This window comes from Corythoichthys intestinalis, chromosome 10 (genome assembly GCF_030265065.1).
Source record: "Corythoichthys intestinalis isolate RoL2023-P3 chromosome 10, ASM3026506v1, whole genome shotgun sequence".
In the NCBI taxonomy this organism is placed as follows: Eukaryota; Metazoa; Chordata; class Actinopteri; order Syngnathiformes; family Syngnathidae; genus Corythoichthys; species Corythoichthys intestinalis.
The window spans coordinates 44,721,708-44,742,147 of record NC_080404.1 but is presented as its reverse complement, the minus strand read 5'-3'; the positions used below and the strand labels follow the sequence as shown (position 1 = coordinate 44,742,147).

General features: G+C 37.2%; 1 protein-coding gene across 4 annotated transcripts; it reads right to left on the bottom strand.

Annotated features, from left to right (window-relative positions):
* Positions 1-201: 201 nt before the first annotated feature.
* Positions 202-19,566, bottom strand: LOC130923367 (RING finger protein 122-like). 4 transcript variants are annotated; one of them, XM_057849034.1, is made up of 7 exons: positions 19,094-19,563; positions 18,636-18,752; positions 15,783-15,939; positions 10,778-10,820; positions 10,656-10,697; positions 6,380-6,462; positions 202-5,937 (listed from the first exon to the last, which is right to left on the bottom strand). In XM_057849034.1, the coding sequence occupies exons 2-7, from the start codon at positions 18,658-18,660 to the stop codon at positions 5,817-5,819; spliced, it is 471 nt and encodes a 156-aa protein (XP_057705017.1). In that variant the 5' UTR covers positions 18,661-18,752; positions 19,094-19,563; the 3' UTR covers positions 202-5,816. The 4 variants fall into 4 exon arrangements, with proteins under 4 accessions (XP_057705017.1, XP_057705016.1, XP_057705018.1 ...); XM_057849033.1 differs by having other exon boundaries at positions 18,636-18,992; positions 19,094-19,562; XM_057849035.1 differs by lacking the exon at positions 18,636-18,752 and having other exon boundaries at positions 19,094-19,566.
* Between the last annotated feature and the right edge of the window lie 874 nt (positions 19,567-20,440).

Below are 20,440 nucleotides of genomic sequence, written 5' to 3'. Positions count from 1 at the left end.
GGGAGTCTGGGTTGTATGTTTTTTTTTTTTTTTTTGTCTGTTCGGTGTTGTGTTACAGTAAAGGGGCCTGGAATAATGCTCAGAGATTCGAAAAATGTCACACAATGATATAATGATGGTGTCTTTAAATATTAATGGCCTGAACAACAAAAAGAGAAAAGGCCTTATCCAAATTCAAAAAAGAAAAAAATACAGGTCATCTTTCTCCAGGAAACACACCTAACACGGGAAGAGCATGAAACATATAAAAAGTTAAGTTACAGTAACTCATTCTCCAGCTCATATGGACAAAATCACAAGAGGGGAGTGATGATATTGATTTCTAACAAGGTGCAGTTTGAACTGAAAAAGGAAATTAGAGATAAGAAGGGAAGGTACATCATGGTAATAGGGAAATTAGAAAATCAATTGGTGACACTGTTTAACATATATGCCCCTCCAGAAAGTGACAAAAAGGTGTATGAGAAGATTTTTGATATGATAAATTTGGAAATGGAAGGAATCTTACTATGTGGGGGTGATTTTAATGTGATATTGAACTACAAACTGGATACGACAAGTGTAAAGAGAAATAAGAAACACAAAATTAATAAGTATATGAATAGAATGATGTCACTAATGGATGTTTCAGATGTGTGGCAAAAACTGCACCCAGAGACTCGAGATTACACTCACTATTCAGCTGCACATGGAGTATATTCCAGAATTGATTTCTTTCTTATGAATAAAAGGGGTATGCATAGAGTGAGAGAATGTAAAATAGGAGTGACGGACATAGCAGATCATAGCACAATTTATCTGAAAATTCACTTGAACAATAGAAGGAGAAATACATTATGGAGACTTAATGACGGTATTTTGAACAACAAAGACTTGGTTGAACAAATTAAAGGGGAAATAAATAGTTATAGGAAAGATAATGATAATGGGGAGGTGGATCCAGTAATTTTTTGGGATGCCCTAAAAGCAGTACTTGGAGGGAGGCTGATCTCGTACGCCACATTCACAAAACGGGCCAGATTGAACACAACACACAACAACATAAAGAGACGAATGATCCAGATTTGTGTAACGAGATGAAGAAGATTAGAAAAAACATTGATCATATTTTTCTGGATGAGGTGGAAAAAAAGGCAAGATTCCTTAAACAAACTTACTATGAGGGAGGATCAAAAGCAACCAAAATATTGGCAAGGCGTGTTACGAGACAACAAGAGTTAAATGGTATCCATAAAATGAGGGACCCAATAACCAATAAAATTTCATATGACCCTGAGGAAATTGGAGAAATATTTGAAGACTATTATCGTAAACTATATTCTCAACCGTGGTCGGAAGGAGGAGAATATATGACCAAATTTTTAGATAATTTGGATTTACCAAAGATAGGCATAAAACAAAATGTGATGTTGATATCGGAAATTTCAATGGGGGAGATACAAAAGGCAATAAGCCAAGTAAAACCAGGAAAATCGGCAGGTGCAGATGGATTTGGGGCTTCTTTTTATAAAACATTCAGAGAGGAGTTAACTCCAGTTTTACAGTGTTCATTTAATTATACTCTTAGGACAGGAAAACCCCCCCCCCCTCCTGGAAAGAAGCCATCATTTCAATTATTCCTAAAGGTAAAGATAGAGAGCAATGTTGTAACAACAGGCCCATTTCACTTTTGAATGTGGACTATAAACTATATACATCAATAATAGCGAAGAGAATGGAGACATTTATGCATGATTTGATAGATGAAGACCAGATAGGCTTCATCAGGGAAAGACAAACACAAGATAATATTAGAAGGACACTCCTTATCATGGAGGAAATACAAAATAAAGGAGAAAGTGCAATCTTGGTAAGCATAGACGCGGAAAAGGCCTTTGACAGTGTTAATTGGGCCTTTCTCTTTACAGTAATGCAAAAATTTGGTTTTGATGAAAGATTTATTAATTGCATTAGATCCCTATATCAGGACCCACATGCAAGAATTAAGATAAATGGCAGCCTGACTGGAAATTTCAAATTGGCACGAGGGACGAGGCAGGGATGTGGCCTTTCCCCAACTCTTTTTGCGTTGGTCTTTGAACCATAAGCACAAATGATAAGACAACAGGGTAATATCAAGGGAGTGACAATTGGAAGGGAAGAGCATAAAATAGGATTGTTTGCAGATGACATTTTGGTCTACCTGCGACAACCAAATGAAAACTTACCAAAGTTGATGAGACTACTGGAGGATTACGGGAAATACTCGGGATATAAGGTCAATATCTCCAAAACTCAAATATTGACAATAAACTATGTGCCACCACAGGAAATAAATGATATGTATAAAATAAATTGGACAGCTGGATCAATAAAATACCTGGGTGTGAATCAGGGGTCGCGTTAACCGGAAATTTTCCGTCGTTGACCGGTTTTTTAAAACGGTGACGGAAAAAACTGAAGTCCGTCAGTCATTTTGACAGGTTGCAATTCACACCCCAGACCACAGGGTGGCGAGTTAGCATATTAATTAGCTATTGTCTCTCTTAATGCATGACGTCGTTGGCTATTCTGTCAGAATATTGTAGCGTAACCGGGGTCTGGCGGCGGCACCGTGATTGACACATCAACGCGAGGTTCTTATTGGTGCACCCGGTGTGCCAGTGCGTCATCCAATTGATGGACAAGATTCCCGCCTGTGTATAGACCCCAATCACATGACATCACAACTCCGCCCCCCTGACCGGAGCCGCCATATTGTGTGTCAGCCCGTCATGTTTATACATTACCGCTACGTACATGCCTCCTATTACGGCGTGTTTTTCTGCTCGTTAATATTAATAATCAAAATGGTGAAGGCGTGTGTGGCGGTTGGTTGCTGTAACAGAGAAGATAGACGGAGAGACTTGAAGTTCTACCGTATTCTGAGAGACGCGAAGATGAGAGCGAGATGGACTGCTGTAATTCGACAAGAAATTTGGGCACCAAACGATCACCACAGACTATGTAGTAGTCTTTTTATATCTGGTAAGATGCATTTAATATATATTTAGAAGATTTTTGGGCTGACAACCACAATTAAGATCATTGTGTGACGTTGGTGATTGGGGTCTATATCGTTGCCTCCTTTTCTTTGGGGGCGGAGTTGTTGGCGGTAAGCAGAGTAAAAAGGGAGAAAAATACCACGACTTCCGTGTCTAATTTTTCGCCGCCAAGCAAGCGTTACAATATTAATTAAAAATGAATGAAAACTAAATACTATTGAATATGTCATCATTATCATTTTAAAAATTTAAGTGACGGGTAAAAATAGACTATGACCGGATTTTTATGACCCTGTCAGTCAAAATGACAGACAACGAAAATGTCTAGCGCAACCTCTGGTGTGAATATAGCGAAGGGAATGGACAATTTATATGAAGCAAATTATACAAAAATCAACCAAGAAATAAGAAAAGACTTGGAGAGGTGGTCGGATATGGTTACTGATCTGAGTTCAAGGATAGAAGTGGTCAAAATGAATGTTTTGCCAAGACTATTGTATTTGTTCCAATCTCTGCCAGTGAAAGTTCCAAAAAAACAATTTGTAGAATGGGACAAGTGGATCTCGCGGTTCATTTGGAGGGGTAAAAGACCAAGAATAAAGTTCAAGACTCTGCAGCTGCCAAAGGAGAAGGGTGGATTGTCATTGCCAAATCTGCAAGAATATTTCTTTGCAGCACAAATCAGACCTTTGGTTTATTAGTGCAAGGAAGGTTACTCTGCAAAATGGAAAGATATTGAATTAGGAAAAACAAATATTGAGATGCGGAATTTAATAGCACACAAGGAACAGATTAAAATACTGCATAACCAACTGGGGGAGATAACTAAGAATACAATGGATATATGGAAAACTGGTGGAAAGGCACAATCTGGAAAGGGAAACAAAAATTCTGAGTTGGTTCGCATTTGATGAAACTTTTACACCAGGATTAAATGATAAAGGGTTTAGGAGGTGGGCAAAAAGAGGCATAACGGCAATAACTAAAGTGGTGGAAGGCGGCAAGCTGCAGAGTTTTGAAAGATTGAAGCAGAGATTTGGATTGGAAGAGGAGGACAATTATAGATATATACAATTGAAAGACTACTATGACAAAGAGGTCAAGGGTGAAACTGAAAATGAGATTATCAAGGTATTCAAGAAAGTTTATGATGGGAAAAAATGCAAAGTTATTTCTGAACATCTTTTAAGCACTCATGTCATGTCAGACGCACACATCTCTGTACATTAAAGAAAAATGGGAGAAAGAACTCAAAGCACAAATAACCGAGGGAGAATGGTCAAAGATGTGTGAGACACAGAGCACATCCACTAGCTCCAAGGTTTGGAGAGAATTTATTGGAAAAATATAGTACGTTTTTTTATAAGTCCTCTGCAAAAGAAAAAAATTATATTCACTCAACAACCATGCTGGAGAGCATGTAGCTATAAGGACGTGGGACACTTGCATATATTCTGGTCTTGCCTGAATATAAAAGAATATTGGAATATAATTTGGAAAGATTTGTGGAAAATAATAGGATATGCTATTCCGAAAACATTCAGGGTGCTTTATTTGGGGAACTTAACTCGGGAAATGATTCAAAAGGAGGATGAGTACCTTGTTAAGGTGTTGCTGACGGCAAGTAAAAAAGCAATCACGAGACTGTGGTGTAAAGTGGATCAGCCAACTGAGGAGCAGTGGATGTGTACGGTGGAAGAGCTATGTGAAATGGAAAGAATTACGTTTAGATTAAGACTACAAGAAAGTCAATTTGAAGAGAAATGGAAGAAATGGAGAGACTTTAGAAAATAAAAGAGGGCACCAATTTCAAACGATAAACAAGAACTTTGATGTGGACTGGATTATTCAGGAGAGATTGAAGGTTGGGCCACGTTACTGTAGACTAGTGTTATTTTTATTTATTTATTTATTTTTATTATTTAACTTATATATGCATGTTTTTCTTTCTGATTTGTTGGTGTATCTTGCCTTGGTTTTTTGTCTGTCATTTCGATACACTGGGTGTAAATGTGATTGGTTTTGTAAAAGGGAATAAAAAACAAGTGGGGGAAAAAAAGAAAGACACAAAATGAGCAAAAGGTCTGACAGATATAATGCTTGTATTGATTTTTTTTTTCCAAGAACAAAAGTCAACCATTACGAATACAATTTTATAAATGTACATGCGTACATATAAACATATTTGTAGACATTATACCACTTTTCCCATTCAAGGGTCTACTGAGAACGATTTAAAATTAGACTAAATGTGGCTGGCAAATTCTGGACCAACTTCCTTAAATTTCTAAATAAGTAAATAATAAATAGGATGTACACATTATTATTTAGATTTGTCATAGGTCAGCTTTTAATTCAAATTGTTAAGAGATTGTACAATTATGTCTCCTTAAGTTTAATTTCCTACGTAAATGTGCGTTAACCTTTTTATTTGGCTTTTGCGCCTCATAAATTAAGCAGACAAGTGAACAAAATGGTGTGCACAATAAATTGAAAGTGACTGTGGAATAGTTGTTGAAAAAAAAAAAACATGCAGACAGTGGGAACACTGGGTATTTGGCTTTTTTTAAATCCAACTTTTTCTCAGACAGTTTGAAGAAAATTGCTTTAACACAAGATTTTTAATCCATATCTATGAGCAGTTAAACAATTATTTGAGAGCACACTCACATTTGACAAAGTCCTTCTGCAAGACTTCTCTTGTAATTATGTTACTGTACTGCTGTTGTTGTATGTAACTGGTGTCATTTAAAAAGCAATGGCAGGTTGTGTATGTATTATTTGCAGTCCGTCTCAGACCTCCAGGAGGCCCTGTGCCTGCTCAGTAGCTTGTGAAGTCCGTGGCTCCAGGCTGCACATTGGTGTGTTGCACATGGGGCAGACACTACGGATCTCTAACCATTTCATTAAACACCTGAAAAAAAGAAACGACAAATCTGATGTTCACATTTATGATTTCATTGATAACGGATGCCATAAATCCGTAAATACATAAAATATTTTAAAAATGCACGTTCTAATTTCTACTCTATTCCACAAGGCATAACAAGTTTGCTGTTGTATGAATAATGTGCTTGTTCAAACGTGTAACTAGGATGCACTGTTCGGAATGTGCAGTCTGAAAAAATGTCTGCATCCCTCTGTGCTTCAGAACAGAAATGTATACTACTGTGTGATTTCTATTCTACCAAAAGGTCAGTCAAGTTTTTTTTGTTGTTGTTGTTTTTTTTTTTTTTTTTTTTGCTCGTTTTTTGAAAAGATGCTTTGAGGGAGCATTTGACAATGAATTTGTAAATGATGCTTGTTCATTTGTGTGTTTCTATCAATTATTATTATTTAACAGTTGAAGAACCTACTTTTGATGAAAAGCATGGGAACACGGGCACACTCCAAGCTCATCCCGGCTGCGAAACTCTTCTAAACATACAGCGCATGTTTGCTGGAAGGGAAAAGTATTGAATTATAACATCAGCATTTCCTTGCTGTATGGCATCATACTTGGTGTTCATTTTGGATACACCTCTCAGAAATTACAATTCATGCAAGTTATGAGTATACTAAAAATTTAGCAACAGCTACTGATAAACAGCCAAAGCTACAGTTACTATTTATGTTGAGAAAATATGAAAATATGCTTCTAAGATCAAACATACAGTGGGGCAAATAAGTATTTAGTCAACCACTAATTGTGCAAGTTCTCGCACTTGAAAAGATTAGAGAGGCCTGTAATTGTCAACATGGGTAAACCTCAACCATGAGAGACAGAATGTGGACAAAAAAAAAACAGAAAATCACATTGTTTGATTTTTAAAGAATTTATTTGCAAATCATGGTGGAAAATAAGTATTTGGTCAATACCAAAATTTCATTTCAATACTTTGTTATGTACCCTTTGTTGGCAATAACAGAGGCCAAACGTTTTCTGTAACTCTTCACAAGCTTTTCGCACACTGATGCTGGTATTTTGGCCCATTCCTCCATGCAGATCTCCTCTAGAGCAGTGATGTTTTGGGGCTGTCGTTGGGCAACACGGACTTTCAACTCCCTCCACAGATTTTCAATGGGGTTGAGATCTGGAGACTGGCTAGGCCACTCCAGGACCTTTAAATGCTTCTTACGAAGCCACTCCTTTGTTGCCCTGGCTATGTGTTTGGGATCATTGTCATCCTGAAAGACCTAGCCACGTCTCATCTTCAATGCCCTTGCTGATGGAAGGAGATTTTCACTCAAAATCTCTTGATACATGGCCCCATTCATTCTTTCCTTTACACAGATCAGTCGTCCTGGTCCCTTTGCAGAAAAACAGCCCCAAAGCATGATGTTTCCACCCCCATGCTTCACAGTGGGTATGGTGTTATTTGGATGCAATTCAGTATTCTTTCTCCTCCAAACACGACAACCTGAGTTTCTACCAAAAAGTTCTATTTTGGTTTCATCTGACCATAACACATTCTCCCAGTCCTCTTCTGGATCATCCGAATGCTCTCTAGCGAACCGCAGACGGGCCTGGATGTGTACTGGCTTCAGCAGGGGGACACGTCTGGCAGTGCAGGATTTGAGTCTCTGGCGGCGCATTGTGTTACCGATTATAGCCTTTGTTACTGTGGTCCCAGCTCTCTGTAGGTCATTCACTAGGTCCCCCCGTGTGGTTCTGGGATTTTCGCTCACCGTTCTTGTTATCATTTTGACGCCACGGGGTGAGATCTTGCATGGAGCCCCAGATCGAGGGAGATTATCAGTGATCTTGTATGTCTTCCATTTTCTAATAATTGCTCCCACAGTTGATTTCTTTAGACCAAGCGTTTTACCAATTGCAGATTCAGTCTTCCCAGCCTAGTGCAGGTCTACAATTTTGTCTCTGGTGTCCTTCGTCAGCTCTTTGGTATTGGCCATAGTGGAGTTTGGAGTGTGACTGAGGTTATGAACAGGTGTCTTTTATACAGATAATGAGTTAAAACTGGTGCCATTAATACAGGTAACGGGTGCAGCCTCATGAGACCTCGTTAGAAGAAGTTAGACCTCTTTGACAGCCAGAAATCTTGCTTGTTTGTAGGTGACCAAATACTTATTTTCCACTCTAATTTGGAAATAAATTCTTTAAAAATCAAACAATGTGATTTTGTGTTTTTTTTTTTTTTCCACATTCTGTCTCTCGTGGTTGAGGTTTACCCATGTTGACAATTACAGGTCTCTCTAATCTTTTCAAGTAGGAGAACTTGCACAATTGGTGGTTGACTAAATACTTATTTGCCCCACTGTACATAGGTTTTTGAGAGGTCAGCAAAATGTCAGTGAAAAGGATTCACTCTCTGTACTTCAGTAAATTTTGAATACTTGGAAGCTAGCAGGTAGTGCTGCAACGATTAATCAATTAACTCGGGTAATTCGATTATAAAAAAGATGCGAATTAAATTTTGCTTCTTCAAGTACTCGTTTAATTAAAGTGGCGCTGTAATGGTTCGTTTTGTGTGTTTGCATTTAGTTTTATTGATTTGGATGGATACACTGCCCTCGAGTGGCAAAAGTGAATATGACATAACTCATTTCACATGGCGGAATCCAGCTCATCCCTGTTAAGACCAACATAAGCTAAGTTTTTGTTTGACCTAATGTGGTTTTTAAATGCATTCATAATTTAGATTAGAGGTACAGTGGTATGAAAAAGTATCTGAACCTTTTGGAATTTCCCACATTTCTGCATAAAATCACCATCAAATATGATCTGATCTTTGTCAAAATCACACAGATGTAAAACTGTCTGCTTTAACTAAAACCAACCAAACATTTATAGGTTTTCATATTTTAATGAGGACAGCATGAAAACAAAGACAGAAGGGGGAAAATAAGTAAGCGAACCCTCTGCCTAAGGAGACTTAAAGAGCAATTGTAACCACTTTTTACCAAACAATTTAAGTGAGATGCATGGTGCATGGTGAAGTGCTCAGTGATGAGTGGTTTAAAGCGGCCCTGCCCACTATAAAACACAAACCTGGTAAGAATTGTGTTGATGAGAAGCATTGTTTGATTTGCATCATGGCTCGGTCAAAAGAACTACCTGAAGACCTGTGATCAAGGATTGTTGATTTGTATTAAGCTGGGAAAGGATACAAAACCAACTCTAAAAGTCTGGATGTTCATCAATTGACAGTCAGAGAAGTCTACAAATGGAGAGAGTTTAGCACGGTTGCTTCTCTGTCAAGGAGTGGCCGTCCACCAAAGATCACACCAAGACTTCAGAGCAGAATACTCAGAGAGGAAAAAAAGAACCCTATAGAGTTTGCTAAAGACTTACAGAAATCACTGGCACAGTCCAATATCTCTGTGCACACATCAACTATATGAAAAACTATGGCCAAGATTTGTGTTCATGGGAGGACTCCACGGAGGAAGCCACTGCTGTCTAAAAAAAAAAAAAAAATGCTCATTTAATGGTTCGCAAAAACATGCTTGGACAATCCACAGACGTTTTGGCAAAATATTTTGTGGACTGTTGAAACCAAAATTGAATTGTTTGGGAGTAACACACAATGTCATGTGTGGAGGAAAATTTGAACAGCTCTCCAACATCAACACCTCATCCCCACCGTGAAGCATGGTGGAGGGAGCATCATGATTTGGGGCTATTTTGCTACCTCAGGGCCTGGACAACTTGCAATCATTAATGGAAGAATGAATTCAAAAGTTTATCCGGATATTTTGCAGGAAAACCTGAGACCGTCTGTCAGACAGTTGAAGCTAAAAAGAGGATGGATGCTGCAACAAGACAATGATCCAAAACACAGAAGTAAATCAACTTCGGAATGGTTTCAGAAGAACAAAATACATGTTCTGGAGTGGCTAAGTCCAAGTCCAGACTTGAACCCCATTGAGATGCTGTGGCATAACCTAAAGACAACGATTCATGCCAGACATCCCAGGAAGCTGACTGAACTACAGCAGTTTTATAGAGAAGAATGGGCCAAAATTAGTTCTGATCGATGTGCAGCTACAGGAAGCGTCTGGTTGAAGTTATTGCTGACAAAGGGCGGGGGAGGGGGGGGGCACAAAATATTGAATGTTATTTTTCCCCGTTCTGTCATAGTTTGCATACTATCCTCATTAAAATATGAAAAGCTATAAATGTTTGGGTAGTTTTCGTTAAAGCAGACATTGTTTTTTTCATCGGTGTGATTTTTACAAAGATCTGATCACATTTGATGGGGATTTTATGCAGAATTGTGAGACATTCTAAAAGGTTGCGATACTTTTCATACCACTGTATATTTAGCTGTTTTTTGTGGGAATATCTGTTTGAACAATTTGTTAAGAGCATTGTACAAAAAAAAAAATAATAATTTTATTGCATTTAAGCTAGCAGACTTTTGCTATGTAAGTTGGCCAGTTGTTGTTTTGTTGTACTTAGATCCTCATTTATTTATTTATTTTTTTATACCATTTGAGGCTTAGCTCAGGTATTTTAATTGCTTATGTTCCTTATCCAATTACTCGATTATTCAAACTAACTAGTTCATCGATTAATCGACTACTAAAATAATCGAAAGCTGCAGCCCTACTAGCAAGCATCACTAAAGAATAATCTTTGACAGCAAAATAAATTTAAACTGGTCCCCAATTACCTCGTACTCAACTTACCCCAACAAGGTTCAGCTTTTTGCCAGCTCCTTTAAGAACCACCTGTCAAGTAACAATAAAAAAAATATTATTTCTCCATTTGTAATAACCAATACAATGTGATTTTGTGCTACAATTCTTACCTCATTATAGCCATAGTATTCTCTTGCATTTTGCCGGCTGAGTCTGTGAAACAACATTACACTATTAATGCAGTTACGTAGTAATCAAGAATCATGGAAATTACATAAATTGCACATTATTATCCCAGCATGGGTAGCCGTGCCTCAGGAATCAGCAATAGTCCTTGAACAAATCTTGGAATTCACATAATGGCCAATTCAAGTATGAGCTTGTCTAACCAAGCTTACCCCATGTGACCCCTATCCGAATTGCCAAAACGTTGGTCAGAACAGATGTTAGAAGTTAATGTTGGGTGTTAGATATTTTTGGTTTTGGAGTGTAAATAAGCTTTTTATCTTGTTACTGATATAGTCTGGGTGTAAAGAATTACATAACAACCTGTGTGAAAGTACTTTACACGGTTTTGCAGAAAATATTTGTCTAGTAGACAGCACAAACATTTTGAGACGTGACTTTCTGAAAATAAAAATGAACACCCTGATTAAACCGTAGTCCAATTCCGTTAAGATATCATGTGTCAAAGAGTGCATGTAAATGTCTGGCGCTCCTCAAACTGGAAAATGATCAGTACTGGATGTAGCCTGCTTGGGATAGATTCCAACCAAGTATCCCTTAATAGAATACGATGTGTATGTTATGGATTTTAAAACATTTATATGTATTAAGCACTCAACACACAACTTGCCATTCATATTTGTTCGGACAAATTTTACCGAGTACTTCTGTATGGTTGAAAGGAATTCTGCATGTTTTGTTTTTTTACTGTGTGATTCTTTTCTAATATAACTAGTAAGAGTGTAACGAGTACTAACGACATTTGTATTCGTCCCGCCTCAGTACGGGCATCATCGTTAGTCCTCGAGTTAGACCTCCTCCATTCCAGGGGGCGGGAGAGGTAATGCGCCTAAACCAACAACCAACAAAAAACTCACTTCAAACTCACTACTAGCAAAGTTATGGCGAATATTCAGAGAGGGAACAATCAAATGCAATTTTTGAAGTCCATTTATTTTATATTTTCAAATCAGGAAATGTTTATTTTGCACTGTACTTTTTCAGTTTTGGAATTATTGGCACTTTTTATTTTTAGTCAATATAAAATTAGGGCTGTCAAATTTATCGCGTTAACGGGCGGTAATTAAATTTAATTAATTACGTTAAAATATTTAACGCAATTAACGCATGCGCAGAACAAGCGACACGCGCATTGCCACAAACAGACTACAGTGGCGCCATTTTACTAGTATGCAGAGCTAAGAGGGAGCGTCAAGTGAGTGGAGTAGATACAAGCTTTCATTGGGGCCGTGCTTTTAACTGGGAAAAGACATCTCTCCCACATCAATTATAAATATTGTGGGAAGCGAAATGGGGAGGAATGACAAGAGTTCATCTTTTTCTTAACACCCTGTATTGTACCCAACACAGAGAAGATATACCATTTGCAGCCACCACACACAGTCATGGTTGCGCCACTTCCCATCATGCATTTGGGCAGAACAATTAAGTATCATTTACTGAAAGCTCAACAAATACACTAGATGGCAATTTTTAGCCACAATATACAAACTCACATTTATCCTTTAAGAATTACAAGTCTTTTTTATTGAAATTTTTACAAATTTTATTAAAACGAAAACATTAAGAGGGGTTTTAATATAAAATTACTATGACTTTTACTAACATTTATAATTTAAGAACTACAAGTCTTTCTTTCCGTGGATCCCTTTCACAGAAAGAATGTTATTAATGTTAATGCCAGCTTGTGGATTTAATGTTATAATAAACAAATACAGTACTTACGTACAGTATGTTGAATGTATATATCAGTCTTGCCTTATCTTTCCCTTCCAACAATAATTTACAGAAAAATATAGCATATTTTAGAGATGGTTTGAATTGCAATTAATTACGATAAATTAATTTTTAAGATGTGATTAACTCGATTAAAAATTTTAATCGTTTGACAGCCCTAATAAAAATATCTTATGCGGCAGTGTACGTTCACTGGTAATGATTTACAGTTAACTGTGTCCAATCTACAATTGAAAATGGTGGTATCTAATTTTCATTTTAAAAAAAGTTACCAAGGTTCAACTTTTACCTCAGTCGATCCCTACAAAAAAGGGTGTTTTGCCTGTTTTTGCACATAAAGTGTGAATTAAAGAATGTTACAACAATAAAACACAAATTCACAAGTTTGATGTTTTCTTCTATTTAAAAGCTGCTTTTTAGTTTTAGCCAACAGAACAACCTTAACTTCCAAATGCTATGATTAAAAAAAAAACAAAACCTTGTTTTTACTGTTGTACCGAACCATGACCCCGTACCAAGGTAGGTACCAAACCATGACTTGTGTGTACCGTTACACCCCTTATCATTAAGGATGTCTCCGATCCGATTCGATCACGTGATCAGAAATACCGACATGTTAATTTTAGAAGATCGGAATCAGGTGATAAAGATCACAGTTTTTTAAATGTATTTATTTTTATTTTTTAATATTATCTCACATGTCTGCCATTGACGGCAATAAGACATCCTGGGAAGACTCAGGTAACAATTAGGGATGTCCCGAATCTGATCACTTGATCGAAATCGGGTGAAAATTTGTTTTTTTTCCAGATTTTTTTAAAGGCTACAAAGCAACAAAATAGGATGCACAGTGATACCTCGACATACGATCCCTTCGACACACGATCTTTTCGACATCCGACGTAAAATTTGACTCGCCATTTGTTTCTACATCTGACGACATGCTCGAAATACGACGACATGAAAGCACCACAGACGGACGCACAGCAGATTTTCTTGTGAGAGAAATCAACACAGGCTTCAAAAAGGTTGGTACAGGTGCCGAAAAAGGAAAAAGGTGATGCTGACCATTGAAATGAAAATGCAAATAATAGAAAAATATGAGCGTGGGGTGCGCATCCGTGAACTGGCTCAACAATACAGCCATAGAATTTCTAGAATGTCCTCCTCCAACCACTGTTCGCCAGTCTTTAAAAGTGAAGGTGACAATTATTTTGTGGTAACATCGTCAAAGAAATCGCCAGCTTTGTCAGGTTTGTATCATTTATTTCATAACCGTAGTTGACGGTGTTGTCAAAAAACAATAAAAGTGAACGTAAACTCAACTAAACTCAACGGCACCGCTCCCTCTCTAAGTCACGCCAGCCACTGGGTGTGTTCAGGTACAGCAAAAAACGTCCACCACATTAGAATCCGATTCGTTACGTTATTACAGGAATTATTAGTAGTATTATATTATTATTATTATTTTTATTTATAATTTATTTTTTTGCTATGTGTAATTGCCATTTGTAGTATAGTACCAGCAGTATTTATTAAGGATTTAGTTTGGTTTTTGGGCTGTGCAACGAATTAATGGAATTTTATTGTATTCTTATGGAAAAATCCTACTCGACATACGACCATTTCAACTTACAAACAAGGTCCTGGAATTAATTACCTTCGTATGTAGCGGTACCACTGTACAAGGATATCATCAAAAGAAACAACAACTACGCAACATTTTTAGAAGATCGGAATCGGGTGGGAAAAGATTGTTATTAAGATTTGTATTTAATGACTACAAAGCAACAGGATAATAAAGATGGGCAAGAATAATGTCAACGAAAAAAATGTATGTTTTGTAATAAATTATTTGATAAACTAATAAATATCCGAGGTATCAGATCGGTGTTGGCAGATCCTAAAAATCAGGTGACTCGAACTCGGGGTGCAAAAATATGTGATTGGGACAACTCTATCACTAGGGATGGGAATTGATACGATTTTTACGATTCCGATTCCATTATCGATAGTGCTTAACGATTCAATTCTTTATCAATTCTCATATCGATTCTAATTTGGGGAAAAAGAAGGTCAAACGTTTTGATTGGCATCGAGTTTAATCAGAAGTATTTAATCAGAAGTCACAACCACAGTTGGAAATAAGTGGCAAATACACAAGAATGTGTAACATTTCACTGAAACATTTTTCTAATAGAAATGAAAAAAAAAAGTATATATTGGCATATTGGTCGTTGTTCTGCCTTTGGCAATATGTGCTCAAGTGTATTATTTACCATTATATTGAAATCCATGACTTTTAGTTTTTAGTGTGCTTTCACGCTCAAGTGGGGGTGCCCTTGCGCTTCCTCACGCGAAGAAGAACTCGCTCACGTGAAGAAGAGCGCGCTTACGCGCGATGAAGAAGTGCAGCTACAAAGCAAAAACATCCAAGCGAGTGAGCGAGTTAGTGAGAGAGGGAAACACTGCTACGAGCCTACGTTCTTTGTTCATGTTTGTAAAATATATACAGAGGCAACACCTGTATGTATCATCTTTCGTGTTGTTGTTGTGTGTTTCCACTCGCGATCGGACACTTAAATTGAGTTGTGTAGAGGTTTGACGATGTGCTAATGCTAGCGAACGCATGCTAACCCTTTGTGTCATTACTGTATTAGCAGCTAATCAGCGCTGATTTACATTGATGCGAACCTGTTTGTTATTGGGGACGAAATTGATTTGTTTCATTTCTATTTTTAGTTTCACTCTTCAAGTGATGGTGTCGTAACGTAGGCTGAATAAAGTCAGCATATTATACCAACGTTTTCTGCATCGTCATTTGGGAGTTTAGCTCGCTGTATAGCCAGGACTGAGCCTTTGCGTCTCGGTGAGGACAGTACAGTCGTATTCCCTCCCGATGCAGTTTTCTCCACCTTGCAATGACTGCAAGTCGCTTTGTTGTAACTTTTATGTAACTGTAACTGGTACTGGTGAAGTGTAGTCAAACTTTGCAGCGAGTGGTTCTTGGCGCCATGCTAGTTTGATGCGCCTGGACAACAAGACACGCCACATGACGACGCAATACGCGTCTTTAGGAATCGTTAAAGGGAGCGTTAAGGCTTTTTCATTGTGATGTCGAGGCTTCGAAACACTACGAACCGGTTCAGAATTGGAATCAGATTTCGATTCCCATCCCTATCTATCACATACCTGTACAGGTAGCAGCAGAAAATGAAAATGACCAATAGGATAAAAAGGGCAATGCCCAGAATGATGATATAGACATTAAGCGGCAAATCGAAGAGCTCTCGAGATGTCATCTTGCAGGTGGGGTCTGAGTTCTGCAATGCAAGGTCACACCGACACCCTGAAAAAATAGGAGTAACCAAAAAATGAATGTAGAAAAATATCTGGGTCTCACCCAACTATACATTCTTGATAGTGCTTGTTGTCATCAGTGCGAGTTGGAGCCCATCCCTGCTGACTTTGATTGAAAGACTGCTGTTCGATCATCAGCCAAGTGATAGACATCCAATCCGTTTTGACTAGGAATGCTGGCAGCAATCGCCCTGATAGGATAACTTTTTAGATGCTGATTAAATATTTGCTTTTAACAATTATTGTTTACAAATAGTCAGGTTGTTGATGATTCATTGCAATAAAGAGATGTTTTCATGACTGATTGCCAGAAAATATAGATAGACATGTTTTGCTCGCAATAAAACTGCCTTGTCATTTTCACCAGTTCAAAACCGGCCTTCATTCTACAAGTCAGCCTTGAGACAACCGGCAGACATTAAGAAATCAAACTGACACATTTAATCCCTTGCTAAATGCATATTGCTAAATGATGAACTAATTCCACCTACATGCACACGCATAGCAAAACGAGTTCAAGCGGTGTCGCCAGCTTGCTTCCCCAATTTCCTTTTAGGGCAAGACACCAATCGGTTGCTAGGGCTATCCCGAATAAAAAGAAAGCAGATGAAAGGCTTAGGTGAGAACGATGTTCAGGGACTGTATTGTGTAGTCTAGTATTGCACTTTATAGCTCCCTTCTGTTCGCCTTGTTGCTTGCTATTGGAATGGAAAAGTTAACTGTTGATGAAAGAGGCGTTAACATGGCACAAAAACGAATGAGCGATTTTTTTCTTTACAAAAACAGCGAAATTTTCTAAAATTCAATTCGAGGTCAAAAATTACGGAAGAGAATTGCATTCACATGAAAAATAAAAAATTGGGGTGGCTGTTTTTTGAAATAATTTTTTTTCAACTCTCCATTTTTCTGAGTCATTTATTTTGGAGGTCGTTTTTTTGAATTATTTTTTTTTTCCAACTTTATTTTTCTGAGTCATTTATTTTTGGAGTTGTTTTTTGATTTTTTAGCCCAAACCTTGTTTTTCTGAGTAATTTGTTTTGGGGTTTGTTTTTTTGAATTACTTATTTTTTCCAACTTTGTGTTTCAAATGATTTTTTTTCTCCGTTTTTCCAAATATTTATTTAATAATTTGATAACTTTTTTTTTCTCCGTTTAAAAAAAAAAAAAAAAAATCCTGAGCTTGGCTACCAAAGAAAAAAAATTGCAAAATTCAAGCACTTGTGAGTAATCAAGATAGCTTGTTGAGTCTCGCTCGAACTGCGTCCTTCAAGTTCAATACTGAAAGACACCTCCCGCGACCCTTCAAACCGCCGTTTTTCGGGGAAAAAAAAAAAAAAAATATTCAGAAAAACAAATTTGGAAAAAAAAAATTCGAAAAACAAACCCAAAAATAAATTACTCAGAAAAACAAAGTTGAAAACAGCCCCCCAATTGTTTTATCTTTCATGTGAATGCAATACGCTTCCATAACAAAAAATTAATTCAAAAAACAGCCCCAAAAATAAATTACCGTATTGGCCCGAATATAAGACGGCCCTGATTATAAGACGACCCCCTCTTTTTAAAGACTCAAGTTTGAAAAAGACTTTTTGAACACAAAATTAATTTTTATATACAGAAAATAATTACAGTACATCCGAAACAAATGATAACAATATATTTGAGAGAAAAAGCATGTTATTTTGCCTCATTTTAATCTTAATATCTGATCATTTAAATATGTAAACTAAAGTCCAATGACATTTGTAAATTAATGGCTTTTGGTTTTTGAAATGTAAATAAACCAATCTATTGTGATAAAACAACAAAATTGCAATAACTGCATTAACCATCAAAGTGAAGTCTAACTATAACTGTGGTCTTGAAACAAATCTGAATAAGGAAACAGATTTTCTATGGGGTTGAGATCTGTAGAATGGCTACGCCACTCCAGGACCTTGAAATGCTTCTTACAAAGCCACTCCTTTGTTGCCCTGGCTGTGTGTTTGGGATCGTTGTCATGCTGAAAGACCCAGCCACGTCTGGGTTCTGGGATTTTTGCTCACCGTTCTTGTTATCATTTTGACGCCACGGGGTGAGATCTTGCATGGAGCCCCAGATCGAGGGAGATTATCAGTGGTCTTGTATGGCTTCCATTTTCTAATAATTGCTCCCACAGTTGATTTCTTTACACCAAGCATTTTACCTATTGCAGATTCAGTCTTCCCAGCCTGGTGCAGGTCTACAATTTTGTCTCTGGTGTCCTTTGACAGCTCTTTGGTCTTGGCCATAGTGGAGTTTGGAGTGTGACTGACTGAGGTTGTGGACAGATGTCTTTTATACGGATAATGAGTTAAAACAGGTGCCATTAATACAGGTAACGAGTGGAGCCTCGTTAGACCTCGTTAGAAGAAGTTAGACCTCTTTGACAGCCAGAAATCGTGCTTGTTTGTAGGTGACCAAATACTTATTTTCCACTTTAATTTGGAAATAAATTCTTTAAAAATCAAACAATGTGATTTTCTGGGTTTTTTTCCCCACATTCTGTCTCTCATGGTTGAGGTTTACCCATGTTGACAATTACAGGCCTCTCTAATCTTTTCAAGTAGGAGAACTTGCACAATTGGTGGTTGACTAAATAGTTATTTGCCCCACTGTATATCAACTGACAAGGTAAATTTTTAAATTAAAGAAAGAAAAACTTACCGTTGCACCACTGGAAAGGTTGCATGAAATATTGTGGATTGTACAGATGTCCAAGTCAAGAAATGTTTGGAGAAGAGTAATTAATTCCGCAAAGGCGCAACTTGATAGTGATTGCTTCTGTAAAGCAAAAAAGTTGTATTTTCCAGTTCTTGATGTCACAGTACTTTATCCCCTAAAGTGACAATCAGTTTCTCAAGAAGTCATCACTAGCTCCTTATTTGTCCTCCAATTACAATGTCAGTGATGTTTCACCCAAAAATATGGCACAAACTTACTCCATGATTCCCATGGGATTAAACTCAAATTCTCAAACGTCCTTGTCAACCTAGAAAATAACAAGTCTTGAAGAGTGAAGCCCTACAGTGCGGAGAGGGAACCCAATGAATAAAAATATTTCAATTCCCATACAACACTGTGCTTGAAGGGTTTTTTTTTTTTTTTTTTTAACTGTGCAGTACCTTTAGCTTCGTCTCCCACTCAAAACATTGTCACGAGGCTTAGCTTTCTTGTCTTCACTCCTCTTTTAGATATCCACGTCGCTTTCTTCCTCTCTGGGTGTGAAAACCTGCCGTGGCCAATTATGGAGATACATAGGGAAGGGACACGGATGGCAGCAACGAAGCCAGCCAAGCAAGCAGCCTCGGTGTTCTTGTTGAAAGCAGCTCTTCATTTCTTCACCTGCATTCCTGCTATAAAGCCCAACATAAATGAGGCTACGTGACACAGCTCAATCCTTCAGATGAAAGTGTCGATCCTTCGTTTTGGTCTTGCGCTTGTTCCCGTCTTTTGACTTTACCTCTATGGAGCTCTCAGTTTGTAAACAGATCCATGCTCATGTGATTCGCTGCCTGCATCCCAGCTCTACTTTCACTGCCCCCTCCCGTCGTCTTTCTCTCTCCGGCCAGCCTGCCGCCCCTTTCGGTTTTTCTTTCCACCTCCCCCACTTCTCTCCTTCCTTTGCAGCTGCAAGTTATTATTAAATAACATTTAAGAAGCCAGATGTGGCAGTAGAACATGAATATCCCATAAGCGGATTTTAAGGGGGGGTCAGGCCCCCCTGGTGGCCGAAAAGTGTAATTGCATGTAATTCACTTGCCTATAAATGATATTAAAATTTAGTTTTCCGGTAAAATATTGTCTGTAAAAGTTTTAAAGCAATAAAACATCAAAAATAATAAAAATAATGAAATGAAGAAAAAAAAGATATTTTATAATGAGTCAAAACCTTAGACGGTCATTTGCTTTGCATATAATTTTTTTTTTTTTTAATTAGAAAAAAATATTTCAAAAAATGATTTTATTCTTTGATTGAAAATATTTTTTTTTATTTTAGCAGCTTTTTGGGGGGATTGAATGATCTAGACACAAATGTCCTAATCATTAAATGGCCCATAAAGAGGATTGCTTCAATCAAAGAAAACTTTAATTATTAAGATTTCAAATGCAAAATTTTTAATCTCAAATATTTTTTGGCATTCAAAAACTTTTTGGGGATTAAAATTTTTCTTGTTTTTTTTTTTTTTTGTTGAATAAAGTGATTTTCTTTTTGAAAATGTATATTTTTTTGGAGCAACTTATTTTTGGATTGAATAATAAAGACAAAAATGTCCTAGCCAAAATGTCGCCCAAACACAAATCAGCATTACTTCAATCAAAAAAGTTGCTCCAGGTAAAAAAAAAAAAAAAAAATGACTTCAATCAAAAAAAAAACAAAAAACAAAGAAACAAACAAACAAACAAAAAACAATCAAAGAAAAATAGCTTTCTGATGCTTTTTTTTTTTTTTTTTTTTTTTAGTGTTTCAA